General features: G+C 53.0%; 7 protein-coding genes across 7 annotated transcripts; 3 read left to right on the top strand and 4 right to left on the bottom strand.

Annotated features, from left to right (window-relative positions):
• The first annotated feature begins 2,016 nt into the window (after window positions 1-2,016).
• BO66DRAFT_242417 (uncharacterized protein) lies at window positions 2,017-3,838 on the top strand. The gene is made up of 4 exons (XM_025642870.1): window positions 2,017-2,370; window positions 2,468-2,691; window positions 2,742-2,967; window positions 3,054-3,838. Exons 1-4 carry the CDS (start codon window positions 2,107-2,109, stop codon window positions 3,759-3,761), a joined length of 1,422 nt encoding a protein of 473 aa, XP_025498205.1. The 5' UTR covers window positions 2,017-2,106; the 3' UTR covers window positions 3,762-3,838.
• BO66DRAFT_242407 (SAM-dependent methyltransferase) lies at window positions 3,838-5,069 on the bottom strand. The gene has a single exon (XM_025642869.1). It carries the CDS (start codon window positions 4,833-4,835, stop codon window positions 3,915-3,917), a length of 921 nt encoding a protein of 306 aa, XP_025498204.1. The 5' UTR covers window positions 4,836-5,069; the 3' UTR covers window positions 3,838-3,914.
• Window positions 5,070-7,798: 2,729 nt separating this feature from the next.
• BO66DRAFT_336432 (LysM peptidoglycan-binding domain-containing protein) lies at window positions 7,799-8,656 on the top strand (the record flags this gene model as incomplete). The annotated part of the gene is made up of 2 exons (XM_025644281.1): window positions 7,799-7,985; window positions 8,058-8,656. The coding sequence occupies 2 exons, from the start codon at window positions 7,799-7,801 to the stop codon at window positions 8,654-8,656; spliced, it is 786 nt and encodes a 261-aa protein (XP_025498203.1).
• A 646-nt stretch (window positions 8,657-9,302) lies between these two features.
• On the top strand, window positions 9,303-10,027 carry BO66DRAFT_396216 (uncharacterized protein). The gene is made up of 3 exons (XM_025648422.1): window positions 9,303-9,396; window positions 9,476-9,570; window positions 9,658-10,027. The coding sequence occupies exons 1-3, from the start codon at window positions 9,373-9,375 to the stop codon at window positions 9,959-9,961; spliced, it is 423 nt and encodes a 140-aa protein (XP_025498202.1). The 5' UTR covers window positions 9,303-9,372; the 3' UTR covers window positions 9,962-10,027.
• A 15-nt stretch (window positions 10,028-10,042) lies between these two features.
• On the bottom strand, window positions 10,043-11,829 carry BO66DRAFT_396215 (uncharacterized protein). Its single transcript, XM_025648421.1, has 2 exons — window positions 11,208-11,829; window positions 10,043-11,130 (listed from the first exon to the last, which is right to left on the bottom strand). Exons 1-2 carry the CDS (start codon window positions 11,805-11,807, stop codon window positions 10,315-10,317), a joined length of 1,416 nt encoding a protein of 471 aa, XP_025498201.1. The 5' UTR covers window positions 11,808-11,829; the 3' UTR covers window positions 10,043-10,314.
• Window positions 11,830-12,389: 560 nt separating this feature from the next.
• Window positions 12,390-14,799, bottom strand: BO66DRAFT_396214 (uncharacterized protein). Its single transcript, XM_025648420.1, has one exon. It carries the CDS (start codon window positions 14,708-14,710, stop codon window positions 12,872-12,874), a length of 1,839 nt encoding a protein of 612 aa, XP_025498200.1. The 5' UTR covers window positions 14,711-14,799; the 3' UTR covers window positions 12,390-12,871.
• Window positions 14,800-14,940: 141 nt separating this feature from the next.
• Window positions 14,941-20,385, bottom strand: BO66DRAFT_475824 (bifunctional urea carboxylase/allophanate hydrolase; the record flags this gene model as incomplete). Its single annotated transcript, XM_025653278.1, has 5 exons — window positions 14,941-15,338; window positions 15,406-18,707; window positions 18,768-18,887; window positions 18,941-19,072; window positions 19,667-20,385. The coding sequence occupies 5 exons, from the start codon at window positions 20,383-20,385 to the stop codon at window positions 15,091-15,093; spliced, it is 4,521 nt and encodes a 1,506-aa protein (XP_025498199.1). The 3' UTR covers window positions 14,941-15,090.
• Window positions 20,386-20,481: the final 96 nt, after the last annotated feature.

The raw sequence follows: 20,481 nt of genomic DNA, 5'->3' as shown, positions 1-20,481 counted from the left end.
TACACTAGTTATGGGGGTCCTGGATCCCAATCACGTGACTGTGGGGGCTTGATTATGTATGTACGGTAATGTAATGGACAAGCAAGTGGACACAGTAAGCAAATAGGCACCCCGAATATTGCATATAAAAAAGTCTACTTCTGATTCTTATTATTTCACTATTTTATTCTTGAAATATCTCAAAATCACATCTAAAATACATGTAAGGAATATCTACTTGGGGCTTGAAATTTTAAAATCAAAATGATATCATAAAGATAGAATAATTCGAAACTAATAGATATCAAGTTAACTTTGAATACTGAAAAGTACAGCATATTTCATATTATTCTTATAAGCAGTATTAAAGGTATTAAGAAAATGTAGTATCTTTATAGAATAATGATATGTAACACTAATAAATCACTTTTATAATGTTTATATTAAGGTTGGTAAAATTATAAGTATCTCAAATATACTCTTTTATACATAATACCAACTTGGTTGCTATGCCCCACTTGGTTACCGGTTACGTTACACGGATGGAGTACCTTACAGTATAGGTACCGTACACCCATCATCGTGGCAGTACAAAAGCTGAAAGACCTTTTATCGTTTTAGATTTGAGGGCCGGCCCTTCCGAAAACCTTCCAAGGAAAAAAGATCGATGAATAGATGATAGGAGAAAAGAGAGCAACCCAACGAAGGACTTACAAGCAACCACATAGCTATGTTGCCAAACAGATGATTCTCCAATCCTTTTTTGTATGTCTACCAGTTCTCATCCAGGGCTACCACATGATTCTATAAATTAGTTAGGCTTGCGAGCACTGCCATGCCAAGAGAAGTCGATATTGTAAAGCTTCTCATGTGGCATGAGCCGCAAGCTTCCCCTCGGTTGTGTTACGTTGGTACCGCACCCAAGATCCAATCCGCTCAGCTCTTTCTTTGTTGTGTAACTAAGTTACCCGTTGTCGCTCAGCCTCATCACTTGTTACACCAGAGGTTTAATTGACATCTTAGGTTGTGGGTAGATACGAAAAGCTAAGTGGTGCTAAGCACCTTTGCTCCTGATTCTGGGCTATTGATACTACTAGTTCCTGCTCGGGTTAATCGAACTCAAGTACCAGTACCTACTTGGGTATTTTTTCCAAGCTCCGGGCCGGAGATATTCTCAGTTAGACAAATCAACTCCCAGTCCCCCTCCGTCTGAGATGATGAACTCCCAAACCTACCCGCGTTGATCAACCAACCTAGGTTTTGACGTGATCATCAAAGCAAAAATGATATTGTATCCCAAGTATGCCCAATCCGGTGAATTAGCGTCGAAGAATAGAAGGTGACCTCAGGTTGAGTGGCAAACGTACTCATTCTCTGCTAGATTCTAGAGAGTGGGTCGAAATCTGTAACATGGACGAAGACGAAAAATCGATCCAAGAATCGCACGAAGACATTCGCTCCCCGAGGATATCACTGCAAGAGGAATCAGTTTTGCTGTGTCTAGTCCTGCCCCCGCTGGGTAGAGATACCCTAACGATTCTTCCGCGATTCCTTTGCGACTATCTGCGCGGACGGGCTATTTAGGACAACACCGTCCATCATGATCCCTCCTTAACATGGGGACAGCAGTCAATTTACCCGGTAGAGAATGAGTTCCAATGGCTGCATGAGATTGGAGTAGACAATAAGGCATGAGACAGCTAGCATGCTATTGTTGGCGTAGCCCCTGCAAGCCCCTCACGCGATGTCAGCGCTAAAGTGATGGGCATTTCCCAATAGAGGTTACCCTGCTATCATATACCTTTCGGTCTTTACCAGGCCAGTTGATCGCAAGCTGCGGACTTGCTGTTAACCAGAGACTAGCAGGGGTAAATCACAGGGCTTCGATGGTTTTCATCGCTTCATTTCCTGCCGTGTACCTTGCCCGGGCTGGCCTGCAGCCCTAGGATCATTCCGCTTAATGAAAGCCCCTACACCAGCACTTCCTACCAGCCTGTTGTTTTCAATAGTTTGTGCCCCTCACTAGTATATAGAGCCGGTCGTCGCCTCATCTCCCTGGAGAAGGATAACTTCCAACGCATTTCGTCTCGCTCTATCTTCTGGCGTCGTGACTTGGGTCTTCATGACATGGGGAACACTACAGAAAGTATTGTCTATGGATGGGTAGCAAGCCCCGAAGGCAGAGGTAGTATCGATATATTATGGTCGTGCTGTACTACAGTCATCCTTTGCTGTTGGGTATCCGTCTATCCTAATGTTGGCTCCCCGAACGACAGCAAATGGCATCCACTCGTCGACAAATTCAACCTCTTCTGTATCAGTCTTCTGGGCCCTGACTTTCTGTTTGGGATTGCTTGGGGACAGTTTGAAAGTGCAAGGAGAAGTGTCAAGGTATGTACGGTGCAGTGTCTCGATGCCGGTTCTCCGGTCCACATCTACTTGTAGCGTTTGATCTGTGAAGGGGCTAATACAGACCCCTCATCACTAGGTCTTCAGACAAGACAACCGGCTCAATAAGACCTTTGTATGGACGTACAGGCATGCGTTCTTCGTCGATATGGGGGGCATACATCTAAGAAGCCCGGACTTCCCTCAGGGATTTCCGATCGATGCCCAGCAACTGTATTACCTGCTTTCCCATGATTATATAGACATGCCGGATATGGAACAGATGGCTATTGAGGAGCGCAATTCTGCGGATACATTGTCTCGGTAATGTGCCTCTCAACCCCCACCAAGAGCCCCCCCTAACATTCGATCAGCTTGATCACCGTCTTCCAAGCATTCTGGTTTTTAGTATCCACGTTTGAACGATTTCGCCTCGGTATATCGGTCACCACTTTGGAATTGACAACTGTTGCATTTGCGTTGGTAATGTTAGCATCATCGATTACCTGGTTTTACAAGCCCTCCATCACGAGACCCCGATACATATCTACCAAAAACGATATAACTGTACAGGCTATTCGTGAGCTCATGAAACGAACCGTAAGTTGAAACTCCGATCGAAAGAATTTACCGCGAGACGTAATACGAGGACTGTCGCTGACACGGATTAAAAACCAACTTTCCAGACCCATCCACAATTACCAGACCACTGGTACCGGACGCCGCTCGACTATATCACTCATGATCGGTTTGGCATTGACATTCACTGGAAATATTATACGCGGCTGACGCAGATAATGCGGATTCCGATCTTCTCGCGGCCGATCCGGGCCCGACCGTGGGATCGGTTTCCCTCGGACACATGGCTGACGCCGGAGTACAAATACTCGCCCTTGGCCTTGATCATCCTCCTGGGCTTCAGCGCACTGTTCTTGGTGGCATGGGACTTCTACTTCCCCACATACACGGAAAAGATCTTGTGGCGGATCTGCAGTGTCTACAATGCCGCCTTCTCGATCTACGGCGGCATCTACTATTTTGTGGAGATGTCTCGCAGCGGCAAACGGGTTGGCGAACCTAAACCCCGCGTCGAGATGGTAGGGCCGACCCGGAGATACCAGCGTCCTGTGCACCATCACCATGACAATAGTGACTCGAGCATGGAGACCACCCTGGTGAGCGTGCGCGAAAGTCTACTCGGATTGCGAAACATCTCCGAGGAAGATGACCCTGAAATGGCGGTTTCGTTTCGCGTTTTGATCCCTGTGACGATCACCTGCGCCCTGTATGTCTTCGCACGAGGGTACATCTACGTGGAAGACTTCATCTCGCTGCGGGCGCAACCCAGCGGGGCGTATGCTGATGTGAACAAATTTCTACCTTTCCTCGGGTAGATACATGGTTAGGGGTGATGACGTGAAGGAAATCTGCATTTGTGTCCCAGAGATGGGGGGCAATGTATATACAGGCGATGGGTGTCACGGAACAAAGGAATGATCTTGGAAATCCATAGTCAGGAGTCCGATGTGAAGTAAGAGTATCAAAATTCAGCGATCTTTGGGCATCTCAGCCAGCGTGCCCGGCTTTTTGGCGGAGATGGCGAGGTAGTGCCAGTGGTCGCGGCCGCGGTAGGACTGCACGCCAGCGACCGTGTTGATAAAGTAGCGCTGCAACCCCAACAAGCTCACAATCAGGTAGGGAATATAAGCGACCAAGAAGAAGAGCCTCGTCATCGGCCGAATGTTCTCGGAGTAATCGCGCACCTCCACCTCCTCGAATCCCGCGTCCTCCAACATCTGCTTGAAGATTCCCGGGTGCGACCGGCTGTTGGTCGGCATCGCGGCGAATTCGTTGATTCTTCGCATGTCCTCCGCCATTGCTTTGTGGTGTGCCTGCTGCGCCTTGTCGCCATCCTCGAGCATGTGGTCATACTCAAACAGAGCGAGACGACCTCCCGGACGCAGGGCCTTGAAGAATCCTGCCAACACCGCCTCTGGCTCGGTCGCATGCACAAAAGTCTCCATCGTGTAGATCCCGTCAAAGGCGTCGCTGCCCAAACTCTCGAGGTGATGGTAGTCCATGCGCTGTACCGTGACCTGCGTGTCCGGCAGCCCAGACTTGACGATGTTGCGCTTGGCTTTCTCGAGATGGTGCGGGATGATATCAATCCCCTTGATCCGGTACCCGTACTTGGTCGCTAAGTGGATCGCGACGTGGCCGACGCCGCAGCCGGCGTCCAGGACATGGGCATAGGCGGGGAGGTTCAGCACCGCGGCCAGTTTGTCTTCCATGGCTCGCAGGGCCCGTGAGATTGGGAATGGCCACCAAGTGTCATGCTCGTAGAAGCCAAAATGCCGGGTGCCTCCTAGGAACAGCCGGTATCCGATCCGCGACTCGAGGGAGTAGTAGTAGGACTGCAATTGGGAGTCATGGTTGATCAGTAGCTCGCGCTCAGAGTCAGTGGCCATTGTGAGGAGGGCAGCTGGATTGAGGTGTTCGATATTTCTTGATATATAGATATCTGTATACACTCAATGTGGTGAATGAAGAGCTCAGTGGGTATCATGCGATTTGAGGATAAGATGAATAGAGAAAAGGGAGGGAAATAAAAGGGCAAAGTGTTGAGATCTCCAGGTGAGCTCCCTCTCTACCTAAACGCTAGCCTAGCGCGACAAACAGAACAAATTGACAACCCAAAAAAGATCAAGCCACGGCGCATGAGGGGGTGTGATGAGGGGGATGGCCCGGGGGCTTATCGGGTGTATTATTGATACAATACTAGTCGACCTCTGGTGATATTGCTAACGCACGCTAACAACGATAGCCTATTTAGTCGCCCAATGGCCTGGCCAGTGCTTACAGGGGTTCTGCGGCTACCTCCTAGTCAAAGCTCGCGTCATCTCAAGAAGCGGCGGTCCTCCGCTCAGCCGGCCCGCGTCGTAGCTGCTTCAAAGCGTTGTCACAAATTTGGCAATCAATACCAGGCTCCAGCTGTAGCATTGGCCTCCAATCCAGCGTCTGACGCCGATGTGGGGCGGCTCGCAGGCGGGTCAGTCAATTGAAAGGAAAACATACTCCGTACAACTGCATCAGCACAACAGGAGTCGCCACCAAGCGCCCATGGGCTGACTTACCCCTTCCTTTCCACCCGCCGGTAACTCATTATCTTGATCTGAGTATGATTCTCTATCTGAGTTTGAGAAACCGCCGGTTCATTGAACCTGAGTATACCCGACTCCTTGATATCATGCCGTTTGACGCTATCTTGAAGGTGTTGCTCAAATGACTATGAGGGATTTTTAGTAATTCATCAGAACAACAGTTATGTCACCCTTGGTTATGGTTCCGCCTGTCACCGGCAGGTGCCGGTCAAATTGTCAGTCACATGACCCACGTGACCCTATTCAATAGCATAGGCAACATATTACTAAGAAATCCTCTTCGCCATCAGTACATAGTTCGTGGCCTAGCCAGATTGCATATAGATCTTGCTTTCGTCCCTCGTGGTGTGTTTCTCCACATGCAAAGCCATGATTTACATAAACCTTCTTGCTCCTTGGTAGCCAATTAAACCCCAGTTATAAGACTTTATACCACTTCGGTAGAATGTCGAGGTCATTTTCCCTGTGTGTCAATGTTGAATCTGATTCTCCCAGAATATATTCGAACAGAGGCTCTCTATTACCCATTACCCCTTAGACAGAATATGACCTTTTTACCGTTTAGGTTGCTCGGTAGGTATGTAGAGGCAAATATACCGGGGTCCTAAACACCTCAACTAGAAAACTATATCCTGGCCAGGGGTAGTATAATGATCCATGGTGTAGGAAGAAACCTGATGAGCAACTCGCAGTGAAGGAATGCTGGTCTCGGAGAGTCGCACCAAGTCGATGATCGTGGCTGAACTCCCCTCTTACTGTGATGGTGAGAATCCGTCGTGTACCACATCTCCGACAATCCATAGAACTCTTCAATGGCCCCAAGTGCATAGACCAGTGTGATTATGTGTCGCTGGCGGACCAATTGGTAAACAGAAGTCCTTGTCTACTCTCATCGCCATAGGTCCTAAGCTATGCGGCTTAAAATTGATCTTTGTTAAGGTTTGGTGGGGCTTAAGCTGATCCCCGTGTACTAGCAATGCAAGGGCCATCTAACTGCTTGCGATTTGTTCTGCTATGCTGAGCTATGTTTGAGGAAGACAGAGAAAAAGCTGCCGATAAGGCAGAACAAGAGGTATATTCAAGATTGAGCTGAAAGATATTCGAAGTGTTCCTCACCGGATGCATATGTCCGGAAAGTAGTGGGAGACAACACCCTGGACTACGGCAAGATACCAGTGCGCTGGAGATGGAAGGAATTACTATACGTGTCTCCCAACAAGTTGCGATATGATTAAACCGAAGCTGCATCTCGGATATAGCCAAACAGGGGTCTTAAACGCACAGCGATACTAGATTTAAAGTTCAGGAAAATAGGAAGGAGAATAGTAGTCGATATTGATATAGGAAAGAAAATAGGCTTGAGGGATTGGGTAGAGGAATTCCAGTTGTGTTGCGACTGTGATCTGTTCCTAGCAAAATAGAAAATCAAAAAACATACAACAGAAGGGATTCGCTGGTGGTCACCCACCCAACTACTAACCTCCCGGCGTGTGGCTTAAGTACGGCTGAGCGGACGGGAAGCCCTGTTTTCCACACCCTGTGGTCGTATGTGCTCGTATGTGCTCGATGTACATGTTTTGCTGCCTATGCCCTAAATGACATTGCACTCTACCAGCACGTGAGTTCAGAGACTATTGGCTTGGCGGCAAGCCATCCCAGCTTCAGGGCAAATCATCGCGCATTGATCCAGGGAATGTGGATATCTCAAGTCACCTAAGTTAGGCTTGCTGGCGGCTCAGCGCGTGTGAAGCGATGCTAACTACGGAGTACCTCGGAAAAGATTCGCTCTTTTCAGTTGCTCTGTTTAGTGGGTACCCAATAATAAGAACCCCTTCGATCCCTGATCAAATGTCCTCGCTCGCCATGATACCAGAGAATGATATCATATCATTCGATAGAAAAGATCGACTATTGTGTTCGCTTATCGTTCGCACGTCGAGATGGGAGGTGCCGAAATTCTACTTACCTGGATGCTGCTATGCAGTGCTACAGTTGCCCAAGTAGCTAGGCAGCCTGATGTCGCTGCTCAATACTTCGCGCAACAGCAACAAACCCTGGGAACATCCCAAGGTGATGATACAAGTTCTTCGTCCAACTTTCGCGGCTTCCAACTGTGGAGCGAAAATAACAAACTACATGCCAGAACGCTCTCAAAGCTCAGCCCGTCATGCAGGGCATCGATGACACAGAAAATTCACTGTCACGCGAAGACGCGATCCTTGCAACGGCAGTGGGCGCGTTGGATGCAGGGTCCCGGTCTGGGAAATGACATGCTTAGCGATCTTATCTGTGACAGCGGTTGCGGGGAATCCCTCGCCACATGGTTTCTGAGCGTCGAGCGCGATTGCGCCACGTTGGAGGAGAAGATGCTTTTTCCAACCCTGCGGGGTGGACAGCTGTGGGCGGGCTGGAACGAGACTTGTCTTAGGGATGAGGGAACAGGGAGATACTGTGGTGGTAGGTTCTGCTTTTCTCTTGATCTGTCCCGATTGATATAGGGCGTGTCGCTCACATCTATTGCATGTACAGATGTTATCAATGGCTTTAGCAAATCCTTCATCGATGAAATGCCGATCGAAGAACTCTGCTCCTTCTGCAACGTGCAATGGCATCGTGTCGTGCAAACGTCACCCTTCTCACTCTACGACAAAAACTACAAATCGCGCCTCGAACACATCAACCGTGCCTGTGATCTCAACCTTCCCACAGCCATCCCGAAGCTCGTCCTCTCCGAGGATCCACATATAGAGCGGGACCCGTACTGCGCGACCCTTCTTTCATACACCACCTCACCAGGGGACACATGCGACAGCATTGCGGCGCAGTTCCAGGTTGCCTCGGCGGCTGTTCGAGCCGTGAGCTGGCCGCTCATCGACTGTTTCGCTATTCCCGAGGGTACGAGGTTGTGCACTCCGCTCAGGTGTAAAACCCATACCCTCAGGGATGGGGATACGTGCGACTCAATCGAGCGCGAGCTTGACTTGAAACCCTGGCTTGGAGTCTCGGCAATCCGGGCGTATAATCCCTGGGTGAATCAGGATTGCTCTAATCTGCATGAGGCGAGTGATGCTCTTTTCGGGCATGTTATCTGTGTTGGCCCAACAGGTCAGTCGATCCTGGACGAGTGAAACTTTGCTTTTCGGTGACTCCGCTGCGTGCGCTACTCAGGGATGCTTTTGGTTGTTTGTAAACGAGTTAATACTACACGTAGCGAGAATATTCCGCGACATGTAGCTGGAAAGACTCCTTCAAGCAAGCCCTAAGACGCCATGCACTCCGGCGAATACGAGACGCCCTCGGAGTACCCGATAGTGCACAGACCCTTGCGGCGATCGCCCAAGACCCCGCTGACATTAACAAGCTGCTACTGCAAGCCACCTCTTTTCAGCTGATACAATTACCTCGGACACCAGTGAACAGCTGCTTTTGCTCTGGAAGCCGGGGAGACCACTACTATGACCTGAAGAGTCAGACCATGAGCAGAGCCTCCTCTTGGTATTGTTTGCATCATGCAACTTGTAATGCATCGCGACCAAGTGTTCGTCGGTCGTAATGAGCGTTCGGACTGGGCGCTCGTATGAATTGTTTGGCTGAAGGCCAAGACATGTTCCTTTGATGTTGCGAACTATTTCGACAAAGCCAAGGGCGTAAGCCTCAAGTTTACTACTACTGAGTCCTAGTACTGACGATGTCTGGCTGAGGGGATCTCCTAAGTATAAAAGAATGATTTCCCCGACTGAAGAACGACAGCAGAAATTTATCCGCGGCAATAATCATCTATACCGCAAACCAATCCTCGACAAAGTCCCCGTTCGCACATCAACTATTCGATAGATCAGTCAATATGGGCTGGCTCGGTACCCTTGGAGTATATCTTCAATTTCCTTCACCTTGCTACACTCTTCTCTATAGAGTTCACTTCGCTAACCTGCTTCTCTCACTCAAAGCCTGTGTACGGCGACCACGCAAGTGACAAACCCGACAACACCATCCCAGTTCTCAACAACGACAACGGGGACATCAATGCCGGGTACGGTGGAAAGTACGCAACTATTCTTCCCTTCACTTCTTTGCTCCCCCCTACGCTGTTACCCTACATGAAAGAGACTAAGAAGCGAAACCCCTGCAGATTCGTCTGGCTAGTCGCCCAGTACCACGCGGAGCGAGGCACGGGGATCTCCGACATCCGGGTCGTCTTCTCCGACCACGCACGCGAGGGGGCCTTGGACCTGGCCAAGGGAGCGGGCGGGCTGTATCGGTACTTGGAGTTTCGCTATGGCGGCGAGGGCGAGCGGCATGTGAGGCAGGTGGTGCTTGCGCGGCGGAGCGAGCCCATGAATGCGGCCACGGCGCAGAGGCTGGGCTTCCAGGGCTTCAGCGACAATATCGACCACGGTCGCGGGTCGTTCATATACTTGCTGTGGAATTATTGATCCGTACTGGTGCTGAGCGGTTGCGGGATTGGTGATCGGAGGCAACGCCTTGTTGTTCGACTAGTGGGTACTGTGAGGGCGGGCAAGTGAGGTTGATGGAAATATCTAGATAGTAAAGTGGAGTGGGTTTCGATGCTTGCGATGTTTTGACTCTCTACCGTAACCCTGTAGGAAACGTTTCCCAGCACCCGATTATGCAGCACCTGCAAGCAGACTAGACTATTACTCTATGGTCAAGCATACTTTTCAAGGCCCTTAAAAGGCATTTTCGGTTCTTTCCGCGTCGTTTTGCAGTCGCCATACGACTCAACCCCATGTTCCATTAAGGCAGTGGGAGAGATGCAGCTGGCCCATTACTGGTGTGTACTCCAAGGCAACTCCCCATCGCCACCCTGCAAGATGATCTGAGACTGGCTTCGCACAAAGAGCTTCTGGCCGGTGGGACTCGACACGAGGCGATCGAGGGCGTGTACCACGCGGGACGGCCAGTGTATCTCCATCCCCAGTTCCTGCGCCAGCATATTACAACGGACCATGATACGGAAGCACTCATCCAGGTACTTCTCCAGCACCGTCCGATTTCCCACGTGAAGGGGATCATGTGGCACGGGGAGACGGTTTCGTGGTCGATCGTATTCCGTCCATGTGGTGATATCCAACACCAACTCCTGCGGCAACCCTTTGTGTCGCAGATAAGCCTCCACCCGCGCAATATCCGATGCACTCGGATGATAGGGGGCATCTGTATCGCAGGTCAAAAACACCTCGAACGGAACCTTTCCAAATGGAAAGTTATCTTCATTCAGAAAGAGACATGGCTCGTAGGGATCGTCCTCGTTGTGGAGCGGGACGCTGATGGGCACCCTCGCCTGTTCTTCGGCCAGAAGCTTGGCCATGATTGGCAGGTGGAACTGCCGCTCGATGGTGAAAGGCGCTTCGAAATGGTCTTCCAGCCCGAAGAACCGGCGATGGAATTGGCTCGGAACTTCGGCCTGCGAGTGCATTTGCGTCCATAGGAAGAGAGTTCGTTGGTACATTTTCGTGTCGCGGTAATCATCCGATCCGGGGCTGCTGTGCGCCCGCAGCTCCCGAAAGCTGTCCAGAATGTTCAAAAGGAGGTAGAAATCCAGCGTGGCCTCGAAGACCTGATCCCACCCGACTTCTGAGTCCTGAGATTTACATTCAGTTTGTTTGACCTTGGAAGAGGCTGTGCGGAAAGATGTGATGAAATGCGACCGTAACTTACTGTATCCCAACACTCCCGGGCTTCCATCCATTCCCGCAGCCCGATCGCCGGATGGGCGCAGAGTCGTAGAACGGGGTCCATCTCACCCAAGACTAGAAGGGCGTTGACCACCTGCAGATTGAAAAAGGCATCGCCATTGACCCGGAAGAATTCAAAACAATCGTTGTGTTGGTATTGACGCAGGAAGGCGGATCCCAGTCTTTCCCTGTAGGGCAGCGGGCATCCGCACGCGAAGCCCTCACTCTCGACATGCCGACACAGGTCTGGCGAGTTGGTCACCTTCGAGCCAAACTCCCAGCAGTCGTTCTGGCACCATGCGTAGGCCAGCGGCTGGACCTTGTGGGCTACCTCGTCGGCCAAGATGATATCGTCTCGCTGGGGTGGGTCATACCTCGCCGGGTATTTCCGCCGCTCGCGCTCGGTCTCGCTGGCAATCGCATGGGCCAGGGACTCGGCGAACTGGCCGATCTCTTGGCCCTGTTGGGGCCTGAAGCGGAAGTACAGATTCGTAGCCTCGGATACATCGGCAGAGGGATGGGATTGGAAAACGAGATTGGATGTCAAGGCATCCCAGCAGATGCCGTCGACTTGATGAGCCATTCTGAGGGGGAGACGGAGGGAGGGCGGGGGGATTTTACTGAACTCGGGTTAAAGGAACACGGTGACATATAAAAATATAAACATGCGAGGAAAGAAGGCCGCAGGAGCATGGGCCCACTCATTTGTTGTTTTGGGAACGAGTGCTTTACCAAATTCATGATTTAGATTCCTCAAGCGCATTCTAAGTGGCGGATAAACCGATATCCAACACGATAGGCCCGCTTACTGTGACTCATTTAGACGATAAGATGTGAAAACCTGGTAATCTAGAGATTCTGCCAAAACCAACCTTTGCCCTGCTACCGCTGTAGGGGAGCCAAAACAAACAGCCAGATCCGCGAAGATATCAGATGCTAATGTTTTTCGCGGAATAGTGATATATCCAAGCTCCATAATTAATCCGATGAGCTCCCCTACAGGAACAGCAACGCCCAAAGTGGCTGTGCGCTGAGGCGATGAGCAGCGCCACCTTTTACATCCAGCCGTTTAGAAATGGGCTTACTAAAGTTATTGCACTCTCGTCTATACTTGAAGAATGACACAACGGATATTGACATGTCAGCTAAATTATCCATGGACTTGGTGTGATGCGTTAGATATCAGAATGCAGCGATTCAGTATATGTAAATGAGGGGGTGTTGTATATATCATCTGGCGGCTCGATCATGGAGACGGGAGCTTTTTGTATGACTAGTAGTGAGGAACAATAGTAGCGCGGTCGAGTCACTATAACTCTGTCCTCAGCTGCCAACCCTATGTCTTCGGGTTCATATCATGCCTAAACAAGGGACAAATCTGCCAGTAGAATAATCCACTTTGCTTGGGCCGGGTCGTATATCTTTTCATCAGTCTACACTACGTTTAAAGGATCGCACATGACCGATAGATGAAACCACATACAACGTGAAGACAGCCTGTCTATGAGTACGGATCATACAGAGCGACTCGTGCTGTAGACTGTTTCACACCCGACAACTGGACCGGCTACTGGCTGCTATTTTCGTTCCTACTTGGTGCCTCGATTACGAGCTTGTCGAGGCAAAGAACAAAAAAGAAGTGCGTCTCTATTGCAGAGGCCAGCTCTGCCAGTCTAACGGCCAATCCTTGGTTGCCCGGGCCAACGGCCAAATAGACTCAAAGATCTCAAGATCCGCGCTCGTCACTGCTGATCTCCTTCCCTCCCAGCGTGCTGTCTCACGGTTTCGGGGCCGCAGCCAACCGGCACCATCCCAAGCGACCTGCCACTTCCCCATGACCTGAAAGTTGAGATACCCGCGCGCAAGAAGAGCCTGTGAGTTTCTTATTTCAGGGGCCACCCGATACTGACCGTGGTGGCCTGCGAGCGGGTGGAGGCGCAGCAGTCGCAGAGTGCCCCTCTGCGGCCGCGGGTGGATACGCTTGAAGATGGCCGCGGCCAGCGGGGCGTCGATCGCGCAGTTGATGGCACAGTCCCGGAGAATCCATCTGGGCACGTGGTCCTGGTTGTGCCCCTGCTCGTACTCACTCAGCGCGCGCGGCGGGAAGGGTGTCCCGTCGTTCTGCACCACCGGGAGGCAGTTGAGAACGAGGTCCAGTGTCTCCAGCGCCGGGAATTCGCCGAGGGCCTTGTAGGCCTCCGTTTCGGTGGGGTGGCCCCGGTGGCGCTGCACGCAGATGCGCAGCGTCTTCAGCCTCGGGCAGCGGACTGCCATCCGGCGAATCGCATCCGCGGGAAACATCGGGGCGATCTGACCCTTTTGCGCCAGCCGGGTGGACTCGTAGCTTTGGTACTTGGGGGTCTCACGATGCAGCTTCAACTCGACCAACGTCGAGCCATGGCGGTCGAGGACGGCAGTGGGGAGAATCGTCGGATCGTACGTGCCCAGAAGGCAGAGATACGTCAGCGGCGGAAGCGAGTCGAACATCGCCTGAATGGTCTGGGACCATGAGGGTAGAGAGTCTGCAGGCGGCTGGAGGGAGATGGTGAGACGCTTGAGGGCGCGGAAGGGCTGCAGGTCTGTGATGGCTGCCAGCGCGCTCTCCTCTTCTAGGGCGCCCGCCGTCCATGCAGTCAGGTAGCCCAGGTCGGTCACCCGGGACCACGCTTGGAACCCGTCCCCGGTCATTGTGGTGCTTAAGGGTAATGACAAGATTTCCAGCCTCGCACGCGTAGGACTGGTATCGATTCCGCTCTCCGGCGGCCGGGACTCGAGCCATTTGGTGTAGTTCTGCCGTGTGCTGCCTGGCGTCTTCGGGCTGATCTGCAAGGACACCTGCTTGATATGGGGCGCTTGGCGTAGGAGATCTCGCAGAGAGCGATCGGGATGCTCCGTGTGAACGGTCTCATAGACTGGATCTTCGTAGTAGATAACCCGAACCGCATGTAGCACCGGAGATTGAGCCCATCTCTTCCGCGAGAAGTCCTCCGCTGGGTAGAAGCTGCAGCGGGGAGATACCGATACGCGGCAGTGCGGGTGCGCCTGGGCGAGAACATGTAACAGTTCCGGCGGGTAGTACATGTGAATCAGGAAATCGAAGCGCTTCAGCGAAGTCAGCCGCTGCACGAGGCGGATGATGGGGTTCCAATCCCCCATGTATACACCCAACCCGGGGACGATGATATCCTCCGGGGGACTTTGGCGTAGATACCGACAGAGCCTCTCGTCCTTCGCTGCTGCTATGGAACGCCTCGTATCTCTATTCAACAGTATCACGTGTTTCACAAGCGGTAGAATGAGGGTAGCGTCCAGAAGCCGAATCACGCGGTCAAGATGAGCTGGCTTCTTGGCCTCTAGGTGGATAAGGAGGGTTCCATAGACGCCAGGTCCGGCAATCTCGTGCCACTCATGGTTCACCTGCGATAAATCCCGCAGGGAATCCCGCGACACATCGCCGATCCAGCAGATGCGGTTAGAGGGGTTCATTAATACAATGCAAACGTCACTGTTCTTACCACGTCAGCAATCATTTGCTTTATTTCGACTGGCAAGCGGTTCATGATGAGAGGCTTGTCTGGTGCCGAAGCAAGGAAGGAAAGAGGGGCAACAAGCTGGAGAAGAACAGACATACACTTGGGTATTCACTCAGGATTATATCACGTGAGCTGACGGTTCGTGCACCCAATCAGCGCCTTGCTTATTAGGTCACACTTCGTAAATCAATTGCAGGGAATCCTATATACAGTACTTATATCTCGGAATTTGGGACGAAGATTCAATTGTGGCGTGTAGGGTGACTGGGTCGAAGAAGGCTGTTTGGCAAGTTTTTCACCTCAGTACATCTTCTTCCCACTTCTTCGACCTGTTCAAACTTCTTGTGCTTGTTGACGCAGAAGTACAATCGGCTGACCACTGTGCACACTACCCCCCGGCTGAATCAAGACCTTTACCACGGTGGCGCCCGCCATTGCCGCAGCTACATCGACATTGATTTCCATTTTCATCGCCTCCAATATTGCGAGGGTCTGGCCTTCGGTCGCCGTAGTGCCCGGCTCAACAAGGACCTTCCACACGTTGGCGCTGGTCGGGGCTTCGACCGCTTGAATTGTCGCGTCTAGAAAAAGGGGCATGAGATCAGTCCGGTGGTCTGAATGTAGAGCCAGGAGTGCCAATCAACTTACCCTGCAGTAAGCGTGCTACCTCATCGTCGTCAGGCACCATCGCGTCTTTCTCCGCGAGCCATTGATCCAGGAGAGCCTTCTCCCTTGCCGTGGCTTGGGTGGCTGCCACGATCTGCTTTTGCCGAATTACCTCCATTTCTGCCCCGATCTCCTTCTGCAGTTGGTGGTATTCGGCCATGTCGAAGACACCATCCTCGACCTGAAATTGATACCGCCCCGCCTGAAGGTCTGCCACTATCCTGTCGTACTCCTCCCCTAACACTTCGAAGAAGCTGATTGTATCCATATCCTGAATCAGCCAGGGTTGCCGCTGGAAGACTGGGTTTGTGCCGTAGAGATCGAGCGTTGGGAGAGACATTCCCAGGGGCATATACCCACCGGGGCCATCGACCTGGTAAAGACATATTGACGAGCCACCGTGGGCAAAGCAGCCGCCGGGGGTGTAGTTGCGACTGGGATTCATCTTGGGGGTGCGGATGCGGTGACGGGGGTCTTGGGGCACGGCAATGGGCAAGGCCATGATGAACCCCACTGCGAGGACGACGTTCTCGGCCGCCAACAGGACCTCCTTTAGCTCCTGCGGGGTCAGGCCGTTGAACTCGGCTACATACGCGAAGGGGTCCGGGAGGTAGGCTGCGGTCGACCGCTGGGTGGCCGTGTAGCGCTCGAGCATCTCGACCAGCTTCTGGTGCCGGAAGGTGACAGGGAGCCGGTACCGACGGATGGGCAAACGGACACGGCGCATGTCCCCAAGGGTGTGTTCAATCTCAATCAGTCCGCGGACCAGATCAGCTCGCTCCATTCCCAGGCCGTTATACCAGACGGCCAACGAGCTTCCGCACGCGACCAGGTTGTAAATCTGGCCGCCTTGGTTCCGGTTGGTGGAGACCGCCCCGGTGGCCGACTCGAGGGCGCGTTTCAGCGCTGTCGACCGACACTTCATCTCCAGGTCCATTTTGCCATCGCCGTACTCGACGAGGAGGTAGTCGTCCCCTCCAGATCGGTAGGTCACCTTGGGCTGCGTCTCAGTCGCCTTCAGGGAAGCCACCACGTCCTGTCCCGGGGCATAGGCAAGGGAATTCAGCGCCGCATCATCGAAAGCGACAGCATCATCCCACGAGCCATTCGCCACACAGAAAGCCATCCTCTGCAGAAAGCGCTCGTGTCGGCGCCTGCACGCCAGCGCAGTATTGAGGTCGACCCGGTGGAACCGGAGGGTGTCTCCAGCGCGAAGCTGGCCGAGCTTATAGAAGTCCGCGCGTATAACGGTCAGACTGCACAGGAAGCCGCCAAAGTCCGGACAGTCCACCGGCAACAGGACCGGCTCGTCCCCAGTCCAGTTCAGACCGCCCATCGGGTATCCATATTCGAAGACGTTGCTCGGGTGGGACCCTCCATCGCCCCCGTCGCCACGCGCATACTCCGGTCTCGGGCCGATGAGGCGGATGCCACCCCGTGCAGCATTATGGCTCACCCTCCAGGTTGTTGAAAAGCACATCTCAATGTCTTTGAGGGTCAGATAGCCGGTCTCGTATGGGCCAGGCATGACGTGAATTACCCAGTCGGTATAATACTGGGGGATCACGGAGCGTGGCATACTGATGGCTCGTGCTTCCGGAAGCTGGTCCCGCGAGACAATGTGCAGGACATCGCCAGCGCGGAGGGGCCGACCTTGGTACCCGCCGACTCCGACCAGCGGGTTAGTCGATTTACTGTTGAACCAGCTCGCAATGTTGAGAAGCCCGCCATAGACAGCCAGGTATACACGGCACTGCGCAGCCAGTTTCCCAATTTTGAGCGTCTGACCTGCCTGGACACTAACACGCATCCATTGGAGAAGCTCTTGACCGTCCAGCGTAGCACGGATGAGAGGGCCGCAGAGTGCTACCACTGCCTCTCCGAGGAACAGAAGCTCGGGGCCCGTGAGCGTGATCTCGAGCGCCTCCGTGGTCGGAGGGTTTCCCACGAGGATATTGGCGGCTTGGAAAGCGATCGGATCCATCGGACCGGCATGACCAAATCCGTGACCAACGGACGGTCGCCCGGGATAATCTTCCACGAGGGTGTATGATCCGCCAGAAATGACATCAATGGCTGCAGGGGCATAGTCCAGCGAGTCGAGGAACTTGGTAATGGTATGGCCCATACGGAATCGATCGTCGTCGACAATCGCTGAGAGGTAGTCGAGATTGACCGGGGGGCCGCAGATTACACTCTTTGCCAGCACTTCTGCCATTCCAGCCACCGTGTCAGATCGGGTGGATGCGTGGTACATGATCTTGGACAGCAGGGGGTCATAGTCGGGGCTAACCGTGAGACCAGCCCTAATCCAGGTGTCGATTCGGGTTCCAGGGGGCTCGTGCCACCTCACCTCCTGGAGTAGACCCGGACTAGGCGCGAAGCTCCTAGCCGGATTCTCGGCATAGACTCGTGCCTCAATCGCATGGCCACGTGGCTCCAGCCACTGTGCTTGCCAGGCCTCCAGCTTCTCCGATGGAATGCCGCCGCATCCCCCGAGCTCGCAGTCTGCTTGTTGTAACATGAGCTCTACCAGATTAACCTTGTAGCACATCTCCGTGATTCCGTGCTCCACCTGCAGTCGGGTGTTCATCTCCAAAAAGAAGAAGTCTCCAGACACATCATCCACGAGGTATTCGACTGTGCCGGCGGAGCCGTACTGAACGCTCTCCGCCAGCGCCACCGCGGCCTCTGTCAGCTTGGCCCGGAGCCCCGGGAACCGTTGCGTCACAAAAGGACTGGGGCACTCCTCCACAACCTTCTGATTCCGGCGCTGAATCGAGCACTCCCTCTCCCCGATGCTGATGGCTCTTCCCTGCCCGTTGCCGAAGACCTGCACTTCGATGTGGTGACTATCCGGATAGTACCGCTCCAGGAAGACGCCCGCGTTTTTGAACAACGACTCTCCGCGGGATCTGGTCGACTGGAAATTCTGGCGCAGCTGTGTCTCTTTGGTGCAGGCCATCAGGCCCATGCCGCCCCCGCCCGCGGTAGCCTTGAGCATCACTGGGTAGCCGAGCTGTTGAGCCACTTCCACAGCGGCATCTTCCGACTGAACAAGGCCCGGGGATCCGGGCACTACGGGTACGCCCGCCGCCAGCGCCAGATCCCGGGCCATGTGTTTGAGACCGAAAGACTCGATGGCCTCGGGCGAGGGTCCGACAAAGATCAGGCCCGCCGCGGCAACAGCCCGGGCAAAGGCGGCGTTCTCGGAGAGAAACCCATAGCCGGGGATGATGGCCTGCACATCTCGTGATTTAGCGATGGCGATAATCTGTTCACTGCTGGGACGCGATCATAATTTAGCTGGGTAGTGTGTAGAGCGTGGATTTGTGGTTACACACCCATCAATATACGCAGCTCTGGCCTCCCCGGTCAGGAGAACTGCCTCATCAGCAGCGCCAACATGCCCCGATTGTGAATCCGATTCGCTGTAAATAGCGACCGTGCGAATGCCAAGCTTTCTGTGGCCCTTTGGCTATCAACGGACACAGTGGATACGCGGGGCTGCACTCACTTTGCGGCTACCAGAAGTCGACAGGCGATCTCGCCCCGGTTTGCTACAAGTAGGACTTTGAGGTGTTTCATGCTGCAAGGGTAAGGGAACGAGCCGGTGTAGGAATCGCTTGGGCTAACCAAAACCACTTCTCTGGGAAGTAGTGAGTACAGAAGTGGAATTTAAGCCCTTTTTCTGTGAACCATCTTGATGGCCCCACGTTCCTAAAGATAAGAGTCTCTACCTGGTTTTGTGATAACAGCTTCCCCTCTACTGCTAGAGAAGCGGGGTTCAGCTCGTAGAGAAGAGGGGCACTGCGGGCGCTGCACTGCATGCGACAATCATTTCCCAAAGGGTCAACCCCTGTGAGTTGACGCAATATTGGTTGGGCAGATTCTGCATGGACTCGTAACTCCATCAGATTGACGTCTCATCATTCCAAGGACGGCAGAACTCGCTCCGAAACCACTGGCCCCGTCTTCCCGAAAAGACAGGCTATTTCCGATGTGGTGCCCCGACAATTGCTTATCAATATATTGATATCTATATCTTATCTTATTTACAGTCCGCTGTCGTCGCAATGAATCCAGGCATGTAGTTCCTAGCTACAACCGTCGCACTACTTGGAAACGGCGTTCTCTGGTAGTGCGGTGGTTATTCAGACAAATGAAAGACTATCACGAACTGACATAACGGTATGGAAAGCCCCCCCTTCTTCTGCAGGGATCTAATTGAGGTACATCAGACTTCAGCCGGATACCAGCGGTGTCACATTCGCCTCTCAGAGGATTCAGTGTTTCCTCAGCTAGCCCTACCAGATCAATGGCTAGCTCTTCCAGCTGGAAAGAGGAGGTCCGGTCGCGCACCAACGTCGACAGATCCGACAACAGATCCAGGTAATATTCATTAACAATGTCCACGATACTCAAGCTCTTGAGAGATGCAGGAAAGAGCTCAGTCAGTGGGATTTCACCGATGAGGAAACTATGGCGCATCACCAGGTTCTCGAGAACGGTAAATGGTTTCAGAGACCCAATTTGCTCCTCGGCATGCTCAGCGAAATCGGCATCGGTCCACTGTTCAATCTGCCACGCCGTATCATAAGCATTGGTGCCCTCCAACCGGAGAGTCATGAGCGTGGCAGCAACAGGAAGCAAGGACCGGCGGAACCGTGGCGCCGAGAATGGCACATCCCGCGCACCGAACATGTCGTCCCAGCGGCTATACCGCCCAATCGTCACCGCCAGGTACTGCAGGTCGGTGCTGGCTGCAACCCAGTCAGACAGCGCAGGCCAGTAGGTCATATTGGAGATTGTCAGCTCTCGGACCGGGCGCGAGGAATGCTTCACAGTCAGAGGTGCGAGCGGCGGTCGTGGATCGGATTGACCCCTCTGGGAAAAGGCCGAGCCCTTGATAATGCGGACTGCGGGCAGGTAAAAGAACGGCGTGAGAAACTCCGGGTCCATCCACGGACGGGTGGAAAAGCGGAGGTCGCAATGGGATGTGACCTCAACCAGCTGCGGCAAAGGTGGGGTCCGGTGGAAAGGTTGCTCTCGCCGCGC

This window comes from Aspergillus aculeatinus (assembly GCF_003184765.1).
Source record: "Aspergillus aculeatinus CBS 121060 unplaced genomic scaffold BO66scaffold_81, whole genome shotgun sequence".
NCBI classification, from domain to species: Eukaryota; Fungi; Ascomycota; class Eurotiomycetes; order Eurotiales; family Aspergillaceae; genus Aspergillus; species Aspergillus aculeatinus.
The sequence above is the reverse complement of the archived record's forward strand: the minus strand, read 5'-3'. Positions and strand labels throughout refer to the sequence as shown.

Coding starts and splice junctions, on each gene's coding strand:
- BO66DRAFT_396216 (XM_025648422.1), top strand. CDS start 9,373: ATGGGCTGGCTCGGTACCCTTGGA. Junction 9,397..9,475: donor GCTGGCTCGGTACCCTTGGA/GTATATCTTCAA, acceptor TCTCACTCAAAG/CCTGTGTACGGCGACCACGC. Junction 9,571..9,657: donor AATGCCGGGTACGGTGGAAA/GTACGCAACTAT, acceptor AAACCCCTGCAG/ATTCGTCTGGCTAGTCGCCC.
- BO66DRAFT_242417 (XM_025642870.1), top strand. CDS start 2,107: ATGGGGAACACTACAGAAAGTATTGTCTATGGATGGGTAGCAAGCCCC. Junction 2,371..2,467: donor GTGCAAGGAGAAGTGTCAAG/GTATGTACGGTG, acceptor CCTCATCACTAG/GTCTTCAGACAAGACAACCG. Junction 2,968..3,053: donor GTGAGCTCATGAAACGAACC/GTAAGTTGAAAC, acceptor CCAACTTTCCAG/ACCCATCCACAATTACCAGA.
- BO66DRAFT_396214 (XM_025648420.1), bottom strand. CDS start 14,710: ATGAACCCCTCTAACCGCATCTGCTGGATCGGCGATGTGTCGCGGGAT.
- BO66DRAFT_396215 (XM_025648421.1), bottom strand. CDS start 11,807: ATGGCTCATCAAGTCGACGGCATCTGCTGGGATGCCTTGACATCCAAT. Junction 11,131..11,207: donor CCCGGGAGTGTTGGGATACA/GTAAGTTACGGT, acceptor TGTAAATCTCAG/GACTCAGAAGTCGGGTGGGA.
- BO66DRAFT_242407 (XM_025642869.1), bottom strand. CDS start 4,835: ATGGCCACTGACTCTGAGCGCGAGCTACTGATCAACCATGACTCCCAA.